The 16,603-nt window shown below is 47.3% G+C and overlaps 1 protein-coding gene across 5 annotated transcripts in view; it reads right to left on the reverse strand.

Annotated features, from left to right (window-relative positions):
- STRBP (spermatid perinuclear RNA binding protein) overlaps window positions 1-16,603 on the reverse strand; it is a 540,853-nt gene that overhangs the window by 192,837 nt on the left and 331,413 nt on the right. For all 5 annotated transcript variants that reach the window (XM_063936846.1, XM_063936847.1, XM_063936843.1 and 2 more), the window contains exon 11: window positions 463-574. In XM_063936846.1, the coding sequence (XP_063792916.1) occupies window positions 463-574 (112 nt within the window). The remainder of the gene's footprint in view (window positions 1-462; window positions 575-16,603) is intronic.

Raw genomic sequence — 16,603 nt, forward strand, 5'->3', positions numbered from 1 at the left:
GATGGACAAGAGCCTCCAACAATAAAACGGTACAACTTCAGACTTTAGTGCAACACTGTACACACACAAATGGGATGCAGTTAAAATACTGGCTGTCGGGATCCCTACGTTCAGGAGACGGACACCGGAATCCCTACAGCTGGTGGAATACAGACACCCGGAATCCAGACCACCAACAGGTATTCCCGTGGGACGCCACCAACCGAGTGGGAATATAACCTGTGGCGAGTGAAGCCACCGGGCCCTATGCGTGGCGAGCATAGCGAGCCCACGAGGGGACTTCCTGTCGGGATTCCAAGAGGCGGAATGTCGCTGTTGGTATACTGACAGTCAGCATTCCGTCTGCCGGTAATACATATGTATTCCACACAAATGATACTAACAATCAATGTGAATAATACAGGATAAATTAAACTGAAAAAATAAAATAAAACAACAGACATTAATCCTACTCTTACTCACCTTCCCTGTCTGTACTTGACCAGGAATATTTCTGGAAGGGTTTATTTGATGGTAGAGGGTCCATCTGCAAGACTTTGTATATTTGTCCAAAGGCTAATAAACGTAGTGCATGCTATAATGGAGAAAGTACAAACAAGGTTCAATAGTAATAGACAAAGTGTTACAGGGATCAAAATGTGAACTTTAAGCATAACTGCAGTCATTTCATACAGGCGCGCATTACTTTGCAGGATTTCACATCAAATATAGAATGTGTGAGGATTTCTCTTACCTAGAAAAGCCATGGGACTGAACAGAACTTATCTTTTAACATAAATCTATGGTATCGTGGCAATTATAAAAACACTTACACCAGTATAGTATTTATTGTTGAAGATCTATTAACATAAAATGTTGTAATTAACACAAATAAGGGGTCAATCCAATTAGCCAGCGAAAATCTCGTGACATGTCACACCAGTTATGTTGAGAAGTATGCCCGACATTTTACCATCATCACCCACCCATTTCCCCTCCATAACATTTCTCTATTTGATGATTCACAACTTAAGATAACCTAACTTTCAATTGTTATTTCATTAAATACATTCTTCCCAACTACAGATGTGTCTACATACACTAATGGTAACTACACACTGCGTGATTGCCGGGCGAGGTGCCCAACGGCCGACGGGTGACGGGGGGTGAAATTTCTCCACTCCCCCCGTCACCCGGCTCCAGAGCACTGCATGCTAATATGGACGATGTGGTCCATATTGGCTTGTAGGTATGAACGAGCCAGCACCAATGATGAACTAGCGCGGGGACGCACATCGTTCATCGCTGGTGTCTACACACTGAAAGATATGAACATTCATTAATGAACGAGATCTTTCATATCGTTCACTGGTATCTTTCAGTGTGTAAAGCCCATTATTCTCACAGACTTTGCGATTAAGGCACAAAATTGAAGAAAGTACACAAAAACACAATAGACAGATCCGATACAAGTGCATGCATCGTTATGCTTTATCTGCAACTTTATACTAATTCCTCTGAAACTAAACAAAAAGAAAAAAAATTAGCAGGTGGAATTGTAGTTCTCTAATAACAAGTGGAATATATGTTTTTTGGGACTAATATTTGGAGTATATATTGATACTCATTTTTGTTTGCTGTTGTGCCGACTTTATAACACTCTCTAGTGTGACACTAATGCTTATTTACATATACTCAGGAAGCCAGAGGGACATTGCTCTGCCCACAGAATGTGGTTTCTTTTCATTCTCTGCTTTCATTAACATGTAGGAGCTGCTTGCTCTACACAAACAAAAAAAAAAGATAGATAAGCCTTAGTCATAACTGAACAAAGCATCTGAACACACATACATAAACACATTTGTAGACAATCCGCTCTTGTATGCTGTGTTACCCAGTGTTTGTGCAGAAAGCCGAATGTGCAGCAGCCTGCGACAGACCACTTCTATAAATGTAATTACACTGTGAAGAATTCTAATCAGCAGCATGGCTGGAAACCACTCTTAAGTGAGGAAGGGCTGTGTACCAGTACTGTACAATGGCTCTACAAGGTCATCAGATGGGAAATTAATAAAGTGTAGCATACAGTCACAATAGGGTCTAGATAAAATTACATTTGACTCACTGCAGAATGATGTAGCAGATTAGATCAGCCAGTTTGCAGCGATTAGAATACTTGTTTGGGACTATTCAGATAACAAATCATATTGATATCTATGGTAGCAGGAACAGATTACAGGGAATTACTCAGTTAGGCATGACCGCACTGGCCTGCAGTACTAGTAGCCATTTATGTATTTCTGGAATGGTAACGGCTTGCCTGACCATACCACCATTAATAAATCAGACATTAGGAGACATCGGGGTCTATTTAAGGCCTTCTGCAATTTCTGCCCGTTAACCAACATCTCTTACTGCCATTAGTCGCGGTTATATGAGATGAAGTAATGGGCCTATTTAATTCATAGCAGCTACACTGATATGCAAATGTCTCGGCAAATAGTAAAAAAACAACAGTGTACAGGTTTATTCCGCATAATTGTGTGTATTACTGAGACCGTGAGAGAATCTTTATTATTACTTTAGTACACAAATTATGTCATCAGTAAGTAGCAACCCAGAAGTGATGTTTTATTTGCACTGGATAAGATAATAATGGCTCCTCGAAGTATCATTTATGAAGCTGCAAAAATGTAGATACAGTGTACATTTGGTCTTTGGTTAGGGTGTGGATCATTAGATCGACAGTGTCTAGGTCGACAATGTTTAGGTCTACCACTATAGCTCGACAGTCACTATAGACGGGTCCACGTTTATCTTGGCCTTTAATAGGATTAACTGAGCCAGGTCAGTCAGACTTAATCCCCTGCTGTAATTAATCTCCTGCTGTATTGTTCCCTGTATTGTATTGCAGCTGAGAACAGTAGATGAAGGGTTTATGTTAATAAACCATGGTGTGCCTAGGCGCAGCAAAGTAGTAAAGATAAAGGTGGACCCATCTGTAGGTCGACAGGTCAAAAGGTCGACATGAGTTTTTCATTTTTTTTTTTTTTTGTATTTTCTCCGTACAGTGACCGGGAAGCCCAATTAATGCACCGTGTTCGCTCGCCATGCTTCGGGCAAGGTTACTATTCCCAATCGTAGTCCGTGTGGATCGTTAAGTATGAAAAAGTTCAAAGAAAGAAGAAAAAAAATGTGAAAAACTCATGTAGACCTTTTGACCTGTCGACCTAGAAACCCTGTCGACCTAGTGACTGTCGACATATAGTGGTCGACATAAACATTGTCGATCTTCAGACCGGACCCCCTTTGGTTAATGGTTAATTTGCACTAAGGGCCTTATTCAGGTTTGTTAGCAAACCCAAAAGCACACTAATGGGCAAAACCATGCTGCACTGCAGGTGGGACAGATATAACATGTGCAGAGAGAGTTAGATTTGGGAGGGTTATATTGTTTCTGTGCAGGGTAAATACTGGCTGCTTTATTTTTACACTGCAATTTAGATATCAGTTTGAACACACCCCACCAAAATCTAACCCTCTGCACATGTTACATCTGCCCCACTTGCAGTGGAACATGGTTTTGCCCGTTAGTGTGCTTTTTTTTGGTTTGCTAACAAACCTGAATAAGGCACTAAGGGCCTAATTCAGACCTGATCGCAGCAGCAAAATTTGTTCTCTAATGGGCAAAACCATGTGCACTGCAGGGGGGGGGGGGGGGGGAGATTTGGGAGGGTTATTTTGTTTCTGTGCAGGGTAAATACTGGCTGCTTTATTTTTACACTGCAATTTAGATTTCAGTTTAAACGCACCCCACCCAAATCTAACTCTCTCTGCAGATGTTATATTTGCCCCACCTGCAGTGGGTTTTGCAATCAGGTCTGAATTAGGCCCTAAGCCCACTACTGTCTGAGAAGTGCATGCCACAATGTACACTGGATTGCACTTTGCTCTAGAACCATGTTCTAACTTGTACAAGTGTGCACAATGACACAGATGTGTAAGGTCACAGATCAGCATGTGCACCATACAGTAGGTTGTGTCGTATATTGTTCTACAGATTAAACTTTTGTCACATTGATAGCAATGCAGCTGGAAACTATACAGATAGCTTTGCCACGCCCGCAGTGTTGCGAGTGCAGCGAGCCCGCACCGCAGCCAGCATTCCGGCAGTCGGGATCCCGGTGCCAGTATGCTGGGCGCCGGGATCCCGAGCGCCGGCGAATCATACTACACCCAATGTAACAAAACACACCACTCAAACCAACCATACTGTAAGGCAGCAAGAAGCATAGCTCAAAAACGTGTCTGATTTGGAGTAGCCATGGTGGTAACGAACCATACATTCTGACTGATCTTGCTGAGCTTAAACATAAAAAATGAACATGTACCATATAAATAGATTTTTCTCCTACGTCCTAGAGGATGCTGGGGACTCCAAAAGGACCATGGGGTATAGATGGATCCGCAGGAGCTTGGGCACACTATAAAGACTTAAACTGGGTGTGAACTGGCTCCTCCCTCTATGCCCCTCCTCCAGACCTCAGTTAGACTTTGTGCCCAGGAGTGATGGGTCACACACTAGGGGAGCTCTCCTGAGTTTCTCTAAAAGACTTTATGTTAGGTTTTTTATTTTCAGGGAGACCTGCTGGCTACAGGCTCCCTGCAGCGTGGGAGTGAGGGGGGAGAAGCAGTACCTACTTCTGTGAGTTTCAAGGCTCTGCTTCTCGGCTACTGGACACCATTAGCTCCAGAGGGTTCGATCACTTGGTTCGCCTAGCTGCTTGCTCCCGGAGCCACGCCGTCACCCCCTCACAGAAGCCAGAAGACAGAAGTCGGGTGAGTATGAGGAGATCAGAAGACTTCAGGACTGCAGAAGACTTCAGTAACGGAGGTACATCGGTCGCGCTGCGCTCCATGCTCCCACACACCAACGGCACTCTCAGGGTGCAGGGCGCTGGTGGGGGAGTGCCCTGGGCAGCAAGTTACTGGGTTTTCGTTTTGAGTCTGGCATTAACAGTATATCGGTGCCTGAGCACCATGTTTCATTTCCCCCGCCAGTGTGGTGAGCGCTACCCGCCTTTGATCCCTCGCCGCCGCTTACACGGGTGCAGGGCGCGGGGGGGGGGGGGGAGCGCCCTGGGCAGCGAGTCAGTTTTGTAACTGTTGGGATGCGCTGCCGGGGGGCTCCGTACACAGACCCCCGCTGGCGCGTTCTAGCGCTCTGCGTGCCATTTCCCCCCGCTGGCTTCCATGGGTGCAGGGCGCCGGGGGGGGGGGGTGGCGGCGCCCCGGGCAGCATAGATAGATGGTATGCATGTGCTTTGGGGTCCCGGGCGCCGCATGTAATAACCCGCCATTAGAGCTGCGGGCCACGGTGCGTCGGGGCTCCCGCACGCTGTCGGTTGCCTGGGTGCAGGGCGCACGGGTGGTGGGCGCCCCGAGCAGCATCGGTGATTGTAAATGTATAGTGTTTTTTACACTATATATAGGGTGCGCGACCTGGCTTTTTACTATATAAGGGGGCTATAGCACGCCGAGGGGGGCGGGGCATAGCCTTACACATAGTCAGCGCCATTTTCCCTTCTGTCCCCGCCAAGAGGTTTGTCAGGCACAAGCAAGGGGGGGGGGGGGGGCATTGTTTAGAGGGTTATGTTGCATTTATATAAGCTCCCTCTCATATATACCCAATTGGTGCACTTGTGTCGGCAGGCGTGAGTGTGCTGTTATAAAACCCTATGGCGGTCCCTGTCGGCATCGCCGACGCACGTGAGTACTCGCTTCAACATAAAGAGTAGATGTTATATGGAATGCGTGACCCTGTCGGCACAGTCGGTTGTCGCCGGGGTAAGTGGACATGAGGTATCTGACTTATACTTTGGGTATATACAGTGGTACGTTGTTTCCCTCAGACCGCCTAGGGTAGCAAGACGGTAATTTGCCGGGTTACTAATCCCTGCTGTCAAAAAGGGGGGATAACTGTCGGCTTCGCCGGCGCATGGCAGTACTTGATTCGGGAAATTAAGTATTAGCAAATGGGTGTTTGTGTGCTTAAACAGTAAACACGATAGGGGAGATACGGTTCTTTATGGATGCCCCGTCGGCTTCAAGGGGCTTCCCTCAGACTCCTCAGGGTTCAGTGATCATTATTTTTTGCCCACTGACTATTACTTGCTGTCGACACTTACTGAGTTTCTGTCGACCATAATGTTCCTGGTAGATCCACTGTGGGGGCATGCCAGTACATTGTCATACACATCCGTAACACATTGTCACTAGGGACCTGACGGGTCTGGACAATCCACTTGCGTATAGGTTATATCTATATGTGTATATATGTAGATATAGGTTATATATGCATGATTAGGATATTTGTGTTTTATTGTGTATTACATGATGTATATCCATGATGGTATTCTTCTCATGTGCTGGTCGCTCTGTTGATTAAGCTCTAGATTGGCCGGGACGAGTTGGTTTCGATCCTCTCAAGGAGTCCGAATATTAGTCTCTTCACAACGCGGAGAGAAAATTATGACAATCAACTCCTGGTCGACGCAGAGCCCGGTCGCAAAGGATCATACACAGGCAGCTAAGTGAAATTTTATTTCTATACTTTGACCTTATTTGCAATGTATGCACTTGAGGAAGTGTGGTAGTCGGGTAAGCATCCGATAGAATTACCCTACCCAGAGTGGGTAGGCTTGCCTATGTTTATTTTTCCTTATAACATTACAGCAGGCTGCCACGTGACAGTAGGTGGTGTGACCGGAAAAATGCGGAGGAGGTCTCCGGGAGATGCTGGTGGAAGGTATACAGCTGTTTGGTGTGGCCTCTCTTCAGTCATTCTCGGCGGTATCCGCTGGTAAGTCTAAATTCGTGAGTTAACCTCCTTCACAACGGTGGATGAGACATTCTTTTGTGGGATGCAGTCGTTTAACCGGTTCGATACCGTTTTTTTCCTTTTCTGTGTAGACAGTGGAAGGTGAAAAGGTAAGTGTGCTGCAGCCTGGTTAGGTTCGCAGAAGTGGACGTAGTTTCTGTTTCCACTACATACACCACTTGTCGCTGAATCTATCTGGCTGGTCCCCACTCAGGTGACCACTTGTCTACTAAATTTTAGTTAGTCCAGGAATAGACTAGGACCTGTGGGTTATTTATAGAAGCCAAAGGGGAACATTCTGGGTTACGGTTGTTTCCCCTTACTGTTTTTCTAATAGATCTTGTCTCTCCCCTATGGAAGGGGAGGTAGCACGCGACGCCATACAGAGGTGCGTCACGTTCAGGATGTCCCGGTATAAAGGTGCATATCGTTGTTTACCTCTGACTGTTCTTCGGCGCAGGAATTGGCCTGTTGTTCCCAACGACGCAGATGTCAAAAGTGGTTTCAGAGTAGATACTGACCGGTTAAGGTTCGGTGTTTTTCCTGTGGAAAGAGGTCTGAGGATCCATAGTTGGGTCAGCTTTGAGGTGACACCTCATCAATAGGTTCCATTAATAAGACAGATGGATGCGGCATAAGAGGCCTTTTTCGGTGAGCAGGTCTAATACCAGAGTGGTTTTCATGGGACCAGTTGGAAAGGTGGTCCGGGTCTCAACTGCGCATGCACCGGAATATAATCAAAACGGCCAGGACATCGCTCCCGTGGTGTCTGCTCGGTTCTTTCCTTCTAGAGGAATGAAGGTTAGGGATCCAGGTTTAGATCCTGGTGTCCGTACATATAGATCTCCGACGCTGGGGAGCAGTCCTTTGCAAGGGACGTATTTCCAGAAGATGAGGTCAAGTTGGGAAACTTGTCTGCTGTAAGCTTTCTTGAATTAAGAGCTATTTTAGATGTACGTATTCTTCGTGTTCTGCCCGTGGTAATTCTGACAGAAGACTTGTCAGCAGTGGCGTAAGTAAGCCGCTAGGGCACAACAAGGAAAAAGCGGAAATGGCAGAAGATGCACAGTTTGCTGTTAAGTGGGAATTCTGGTAAAAGCTATGTTAGCAGTCTTCGTTCCTGAGGTAAACGACGGTGAAATAGATTTTCTTTGCGGACACGATATCCAGCCGGGAAAAATACTGTCATCATCGAGAAGCTTTCCCAGACGTGACAAGTCTTTGTGGAGTGTCGCATTTGGACATGTTGGCGTCTCGCCTCAACGAGAGGCCTCCAGGAGATTGTTCCAGGTTAAGGGACACTCAGGATATAGCGGTGGACATCCTCGTGACACCGTGGGTGTTTTTAGTCGGTCTAGGTGGCCTCTCCGCTTTCACCTTTCTGACAGTGGTAAGCGTAAGATGATCGAAGGTTCCGATGAGCCTCTGAAATCCGGTCTAACCAGCGAGGGTTGGCTATCCAGTTTTTCATGGTTTACTCATAGAAAATTACTGCCCTCTTCCTTTAAGTGAGGTAATGTTACAACAAGATCGGGGCGTGTATCAGGACTTACCGCGGCTGCCTTTAACGGTGGGGCGGTTGAATGTCGTATCCTAAGCCGAATGGGTGTTCCCAGTGAAGTCGTTTCTTAAATTCTTCAGGCTAGGAAAGAACGGACGGCACAGGGTTACCACCGTTGTTGGAGTAATTATGTGTCTCGGTGTGTATCTAGGAAGGCTCCTATGGAGGACTTTCAGCTAGGTCGTGCTTATCCATACTTTACAAGCCGATGTGGAGGCAAGCCTAATAAGTTTCTTTACGAAATTTCTCTTTTGGAAAGTGGTCAGGCTATTGACGTTGACGTCCGCAAGGCGGGTGTCGGAAGTGGTGGTTTTGTCTCACAAGAGCCTTGTTTGATATTTCAGGTGGATAGAGAGGAATTGAGTACTCGGTTGGTAGTTCTACCAAGAGTGATTTATGGGTTTCGCAGAAATCGGCCTTTTTTGATGCCGGGTTACTTAGGCATTAGCTCGTTCAAATTCCCTTGATTTAGCCAGGGTTTTGAGTATGTAGGTCATCAATTTGGCTCAGTTGGGAGAAACAGAGGCCCTGTTGGTCTGGTATGTTCCCAGCTTACTTTGGGGGACTGCGTTATGCAGTTTGTTACATGCTGAATCTGTGATGCGGTTTGGCATGTTCGTTCTAAGGCTGCTTTGCCGTCACCGTAGTCGGTGGAGGTTCCTTCTTTTGGGAAGAAGGGCTTTTCTTGGGCGAATGCCCGAGGAGTCTCGGCGGTTCAACTTTGCCGAGCGGATTCTTGGTCGGGGTCAAACGATTTTGCGATGCTCTATGAGTTTGATACCCTGATTTTTGGGGACCTTATGTTAGCTCATTCGGTGCTGCAGAGTCGTCCGCACTCTCCCGCCCGTTTTGGAGCTTTGGTATAAACTCCATGGTCCTTTTGGAGTCCCCAGCATCCTCTAGGACGTAGGAGAAAATAGGATTTTGGTACTGTGACAACACAGCCGGCGCGTTGTGTCACACAGTGGTAAAAGACACGCAGCTACTTCCCTAGCCCTGGTCTGACCCATGGACTACACTAATTGTTGATCTGTATTTGGCTATGTAGTAGGCAATATTGTATTATATTGTATGATGTTATTGTTACAAGGGTACAGTTATGTTTTCGATGTATATATATGAATGTATTGGTTATTGGGTTATAGTTTGTCAAATAATGTTCCCCCCATATGACTACGCAGATAACCTGTGTGTTTGCTGTTGTGTAGATACAGCCAGTCTCAGATGTCAGGCCATACACCCCCTCATTCTTCCCCACACAATGGATTCCAGGCCACACAATCAGATTAAGTAAGGTTACTTTAGTTAACATCTATTGTGGCCTAGGGGACATGCCTGGACATGTGAAAATAGGTTTGCTCTGAAACTGTCTGGGGGTGTCGCCTTATTGTAGGAAAGACAAAGGTTTGATAATAGCAAAGAGGGGACGTGAGAGAGAAGTTGGGAGAGTAGCAGGAGACTGACTAAGAAGTAATGTTCTGTCAGGAGTTCCAGGAGGGATTGTCGTGTAGAATTGGATCACAGAAGTGTGCTGAGCTGTTTATAACCCATTCTGTTCAATAAACCACTGTTGGTTTTTCATGTACCACAGTGACTGAGTGATTTTGAACCCAATATCCTCACATTTGGCGGCAGCGGTGGGATCACTCAAGACACCAGCAGAAAGGAATAAACCACAGCAGGCAATGGATTCTGCCCCGCTATGCTACCGATACAGCAAGAAGGATCAACTACAGGACCTCTGTCGAACAAGACGGATTGAGTTTAATGCATCGGACACCAGAGCAGTCTTAATGGCAAAGCTAGCTGAATGGGACCAAGAACACCCTGGGCAGGAGGATGATGAGGACTGCATCCCAGAGCAGGCCGAGGGTCAAGGAACCACTGGAACCGCTACAACAGGCCCTGCACTGGTCGTTGGAAGTACAGATCAGTTGCGGGAGTTGCTGGCAGCACTAGGGCAAGGAGCATCAGTACTGGGAGCCGCATTGGGGGCGCAGACCGGTATAACCGCCCCGGCAGTGGCGGTAAGGCAGACCTCCCGGCTGAGGTATAATGAGGTCCCACCTTTTGATGAGGTCAGTTCGGATATTGATACTCATTTGCAGATGTTTGAATCTGTTATGATAATCCATGGAATTGAGGCAGCAGAGTGGCCTCGATATTTGGTACCCAGTCTGAGAGGGCAGGCACTGGAGGCATTCCATGCCCTGAGACCAGAGCAGATCCTGGTATATGAGGAGGTACGGAGTGTGCTGCTTGCCAGATATGCGGTGACTGCTGAATCGTATCGCATAAAGTTTCGGTCTATGGCGCGGAAAGGAGATGCCTCATTTATAGAGTTCAATAACTTGTTGCGGAGGAACTGTGATAAGTGGCTGGCTGTGAAGAAGGCCCTTACTGTAGCAGATATTAAAAATGCTTTTATTTTGGAGCAGCTGCTAAACAAGATGCCTCCAGAGATCAGGGAGTGGGTGGCAGATCGGAACCCTACCACTCCGGAAAAAGCAGCACACATAGCAGATGAGTTCACAGCTAACAGGCCTCGGTGGAGAGGTGCCAATACAGAGGAGAGGACAACCCTCCGACGGCCCCAGCAGGATCGTGAGCTACCATTGTTCCCCCACCGGCCAGCCCCAATACATACCCCAGCTTCCCTAGCCAGAAATTCAAGGTCTCGGGGACCAGCATCACCTGCAAGCCGACGCTGCTACAACTGTGACCAGGTGGGACATTTACTTCGTGACTGTACACGGGTAAGACGGCCATTCCCAGGTACCCAATCTGCCATGTCGCGGGTGGCTGTGTGCCACAAATCATTTGGAACGGGCGAGGTGGACTACTTTCCTAATGCGCCAGAGGCGGAGGAAGTAGCATACCAAGTAGAGGTGGTAGCAGCTATTGGGAAATCCACCCCGGATAATATGAAGACCCACCTACAACCTCTAAAAGTTAATGGGAAGGAGCTGCAAGGGTTGAGAGACTCTGGAGCTTCTATCACCCTTATACGGCCAGAATTAATTCCCCCCTGCCAGATACTGAAGAAAAGGAAAGTTAAAATTTCCATGGCAGGAGGGCAGATCACTGTAATACCTATGGCAAGGGTACACCTGGACTGGGGCCTGGACTCTGGAGAGGTAAATGTTGGACTTTTGGATGGATTACCCACTCACGTCATTCTGGGCAATGATCTGAGTGCTGGATTGGCTAGTTACTTTGTGGGAGCTATCACCCGAAGCCAAGCACAGGCATTGGAGACAGTGCATGAGGACCCTCTCATGCCAGCACCAGGAGTCTCTGTGGAAGTGACAGCCACAAACCCTGAACCGTTGGCGGTGAGTAACCCTGTACCAGACTTGCCTGACTGTGATGAGAATCTGGGGGAAGTAGATAGGGTAGCCTTTAGGGAAGCCCAACGGACCGACCCCTCCCTAGCTAGCCTCCGCAGGGCAGCGGGACGAACAGATTGGGGGCCTCAGGAGGATCGCTTTATGTGGGAGGAGGGGAGACTGTACCGGGTGCCAGCAAAAGCAGACCCATTAGAGCCCGGGGTCCTAAGAAAACAGTTGATTGTTCCACAGCAGTACCGTGCCCGGTTGCTGGCCCTTGCCCATGACATTCCCTTAGCAGGCCACTTAGGGGTTCGGAAAACCCGTGCCCGGCTGCTGCGACATTTCTTCTGGTCTGGGGTTAACCAGGAGGTAAAACAGTATAGAGAGTCATGTGAGGTCTGCCAACGCCTCGGAGGACCCCCACGCCGGGTTCCCCTACAACCCATGCCTGTCATAAGTGAGCCATTTAAGAGAGTGGCCATGGACATTGTGGGGCCTTTTAAGAAACCGAGCCGAACAGGAAAGAGATACATACTGACTGTAGTTGATTACGCGACTAGATACCCTGAGGCAGTGGCACTGGCATCCATAGATGCTGAACATATCGCCCAGGCTCTTATGGATATTTTTAGTCGCGTAGGATTTCCCCAAGAAGTAGTTACTGATCAGGGTACGCAATTTCAAGGGGAATTGCTGCAGACAGTATGGGACAACTTTGGGGTCCATCCCTTACGCACCACCCCTTATCACCCCCAGACTAATGGTCTCTGTGAGAGATTCAATTCGACCCTAAAGCAGTTGCTGCGGGCATTTGCTGAATCGGAGGGGGGAGACTGGGAGAAGTCCTTGCAACAGCTATTATTCGCGTACCGCGAAGTGCTGCAGGATTCAACCGGATTTTCTCCTTTTGAGTTACTATATGCCCGAAGGGTAAGGGGACCACTTGACCTAGTCAGGGAAAGCTGGGAAGGGTCATTTCAGGAACCTGAGGTTCCCATCTTGGAATATGTAGTCCAAATGAAGGAGAAACTGCACAGGCTGATGCAGCTTGCGCATGACCACACCCTGGGCGCGCAGGAAAGACAGTGCCGGTACTATAACCAACGAGCGCAGGACAGAGAACTAGAGGTTGGACAGAAAGTGATGGTGCTAGTACCTGCCCGAAAGCATAAGTTACAGGCGACCTGGGCAGGGCCTTATACTGTAGTGGATCGGCAGGGACGGGTAGATTACATTATTGCCCTAGACCAAACAGGGAAGCGGGTGGGTACCTACCACATAAATAGGTTAAAGAAATATGTCACCAGGGAGATAGGGGCGGTGGCAATCTGTTGCCCACCTATGGATGACCCAGAGACCGACCCCATCCCTGACATTCTAGCAGCCACCAAGAGGGACCTAGGAGTGGAGGCAGTGCCCATAGGGTCGCAATTAACCGAAACCTAGGCCCTACAGATGAGGGAGGTATTGGAGGTAGAGAGGCCACAATTCACAAGCAGGCCAGGGCGCACTCATGTAGTGGCCCATCATGTCAATACCGGGGAGGCTCGGCCCACTAGGCAACCCGCTTATCGGGTGAACCCCAGGGTGATTGATATGATCAAAAGGGAGGTCGATGAAATGCTGGCGCTTGGTGTTATTGTACCGTCCCATAGCCCCTGGGCCGCCAGCATAGTCCTAGTGCCCAAGAAAGATGGCAGTACCCGCTTCTGCGTGGACTATAGGAGGCTGAACGAGGTGACAGACGCATACCCCATGCCCCGGGTAGAGGAGTTGTTAGACAGGTTGGGAATGGCACGCTATGTATCCACTCTGGATCTTAGCAAAGGATACTGGCAGATACCCCTTACCAGGGAGGCACAAGAGAGGTCTGCATTCAGCACCCCATTTGGCCTCTTTGAATTTGCTGTCATGCCCTTTGGGATGAAGAATGCCCTAGCCACCTTTCAGCGTACCATAGATCACCTACTGACAGGGTGTCAGGACTTTGCCCAGGCATACCTTGATGACATAGCCATTTTTAGTCAGACATGGGAGGAGCATCTGCAGCATGTGGCCCAGGTGTTGGCACGGATCAGCAAGGCAGGGTTAACAATCAAACCTGACAAATGTCAGATGGGGATGGCAGAGGTATTGTACCTCGGGCATAGGGTTGGCGGAGGCCATATTCGTCCAGAGCCAGCTAAAATTGAGGCCATCCTGAAATGGCCTCGGCCCACTAACCAAAAACAGGTACGTGAAGAAAGGGGGTGAATTACCAGCGCTGGCTGATCAAAATTATAAGTTATAAAAAATAGTCTATATTCCAAAAGGCTTATAATTATAAAATCATATTTATTTCACATATATATCCTATAAATGAATAAAAAAGGTATAGAATACTCAATGAATTTTGCCACAGTATCTTAAGCGCTTATAAATCCACAATTTGGCTATGGTAATACTCAAGGGGACTTGGGTCACTTGGAGATGTCCATCACTAATCGGTTATTTGCATAAAGCCGATAATTTTGCAGATGTGAGGTATTTACCAGTGTCCTGAAAGCAGATATTGTCCACCTGATGTATGGCTGGATCGGTTGTCCTCTTTAGCATGGAGGGCTGGGTCCAGAAGGTGGATTCTGCTGATAAAGGTGTCCCAAATGGTATGCACCAGAGTATCCGTAAAGCCAGTGGAGATGGTGGTATTTGAGTATCCAAATAAATATAAAGCTCTATATATATACATCTGCAAAATTATCGGCTTTATGCAAATAACCGATTAGTGATGGACATCTCCAAGTGACCCAAGTCCCCTTGAGTATTACCATAGCCAAATTGTGGATTTATAAGCGCTTAAGATACTGTGGCAAAATTCATTGAGTATTCTATACCTTTTTTATTCTTCATTTATAGGATATATATGTGAAATAAATATGATTTTATAATTATAAGCCTTTTGGAATATAGACTATTTTTTATAACTTATAATTTTGATCAGCCAGCGCTGGTAATTCACCCCCTTTCTTTCTGCTGCTTGTATTACCAGGGGATTTACCATCCCCCTACCAGCTGCTATTGATAGCGCACCCACCCTCCCCCCTTTTTCAAAAACAGGTACGTGCCTTCCTTGGAACAGCAGGGTACTACCGTAAATTTGTGCCCCAGTACAGCACCATTGCCAAACCCCTGACTGACCTAACGACAAAAAAGTACACCCGACAAATTGACTGGAGCCCAGAGTGTGAGCAGGCTTTTTCCCAGCTGAAGGACATTTTGTCCCAATCCCCAGTGTTAGCAGCCCCCGACTTCCGCCGGCGGTTCATTGTGCAAACAGATGCCTCAGGTTGTGGAATAGGAGCTGTGTTGAGCCAAGTAGGGGAGGATGGTTGTGAACACCCAGTTGCCTTTCTCTCCCGAAAACTTCTGGACCGTGAGATAGCCTATGCCACTATTGAAAAGGAGTGCCTGGCCATAGTCTGGGCACTCAAGAAATTGCAGGCATATGTGTACGGGCGCGAGTTCTCAGTGGTAACAGACCACAGTCCCCTTAGTTGGTTACAGCGCACTGCCGGAGACAATGGACGACTGCTGAGATGGAGCTTAGCCCTACAACTATACAATTTCTCTATCTCTCACAAAAAGGGCAGATATCACGGGAACGCAGATGGCCTGTCCCGTCAGCAGGAACCAGACCAAGCGCCGAGCAAGCCCAGGAAATCCCTCGCTACAAATACCCAGGGTACAGGAGAATACCATTACTCTCAGCAAGCTTAAGCCACCCAGGACACCGGGCTTGGAAGTAGAGGGAGGAAATGTGACAACACAGCCGGCGCGTTGTGTCACACAGTGGTAAAAGACACGCAGCTACTTCCCTAGCCCTGGTCTGACCCATGGACTACACTAATTGTTGATCTGTATTTGGCTATGTATTAGGCAATATTGTATTATATTGTATGATGTTATTGTTACAAGGGTACAGTTATGTTTTCGATGTATATATATGAATGTATTGGTTATTGGGTTATAGTTTGTCAAATAATGTTCCCCCCATATGACTACGCAGATAACCTGTGTGTTTGCTGTTGTGTAGATACAGCCAGTCTCAGATGTCAGGCCATACACCCCCTCATTCTTCCCCACACAATGGATTCCAGGCCACACAATCAGATTAAGTAAGGTTACTTTAGTTAACATCTATTGTGGCCTAGGGGACATGCCTGGACATGTGAAAATAGGTTTGCTCTGAAACTGTCTGGGGGTGTCGCCTTATTGTAGGAAAGACAAAGGTTTGATAATAGCAAAGAGGGGACGTGGGAGAGAAGTTGGGAGAGTAGCAGGAGACTGACTAAGAAGTAATGTTCTGTCAGGAGTTCCAGGAGGGATTGTCGTGTAGAATTGGATCACAGAAGTGTGCTGAGCTGTTTATAACCCATTCTGTTCAATAAACCACTGTTGGTTTTTCATGTACCACCGTGACTGAGTGATTTTGAACCCAATATCCTCACAGGTACCTACCGGTAAATCCTTTTCTCTTAGTCCGTAGAGGATGCTGGGCGCCCGTCCCAGTGCGTACGGTGTCTGCAGTTATTGCTTTTGGTTACACCCTGGTGGTGTGTCTTTTCTGTCTGGTGGTTGTTACCGTTGTTCATGACATAGCATGCGGGGTCGTATTTTTGCTTCTGTGGACACACGGGTTGTGTTACATATTCTCTCAGCATGTGGCTGTGTTTTGTTCATGCCGTTGGCTGGTATTCTACTGAATGCCACGTTCTACGGTGTGTTTGAGGTGTGAGCTGGTATGACACTCACCGTGTTTATAACATTCAATTCTTTCCTCGAAATTGTCCATCTCTCGTGGGCACAGTTTTC

Source organism: Pseudophryne corroboree, chromosome 8, assembly GCF_028390025.1.
Source record: "Pseudophryne corroboree isolate aPseCor3 chromosome 8, aPseCor3.hap2, whole genome shotgun sequence".
Taxonomy (NCBI): domain Eukaryota; kingdom Metazoa; phylum Chordata; class Amphibia; order Anura; family Myobatrachidae; genus Pseudophryne; species Pseudophryne corroboree.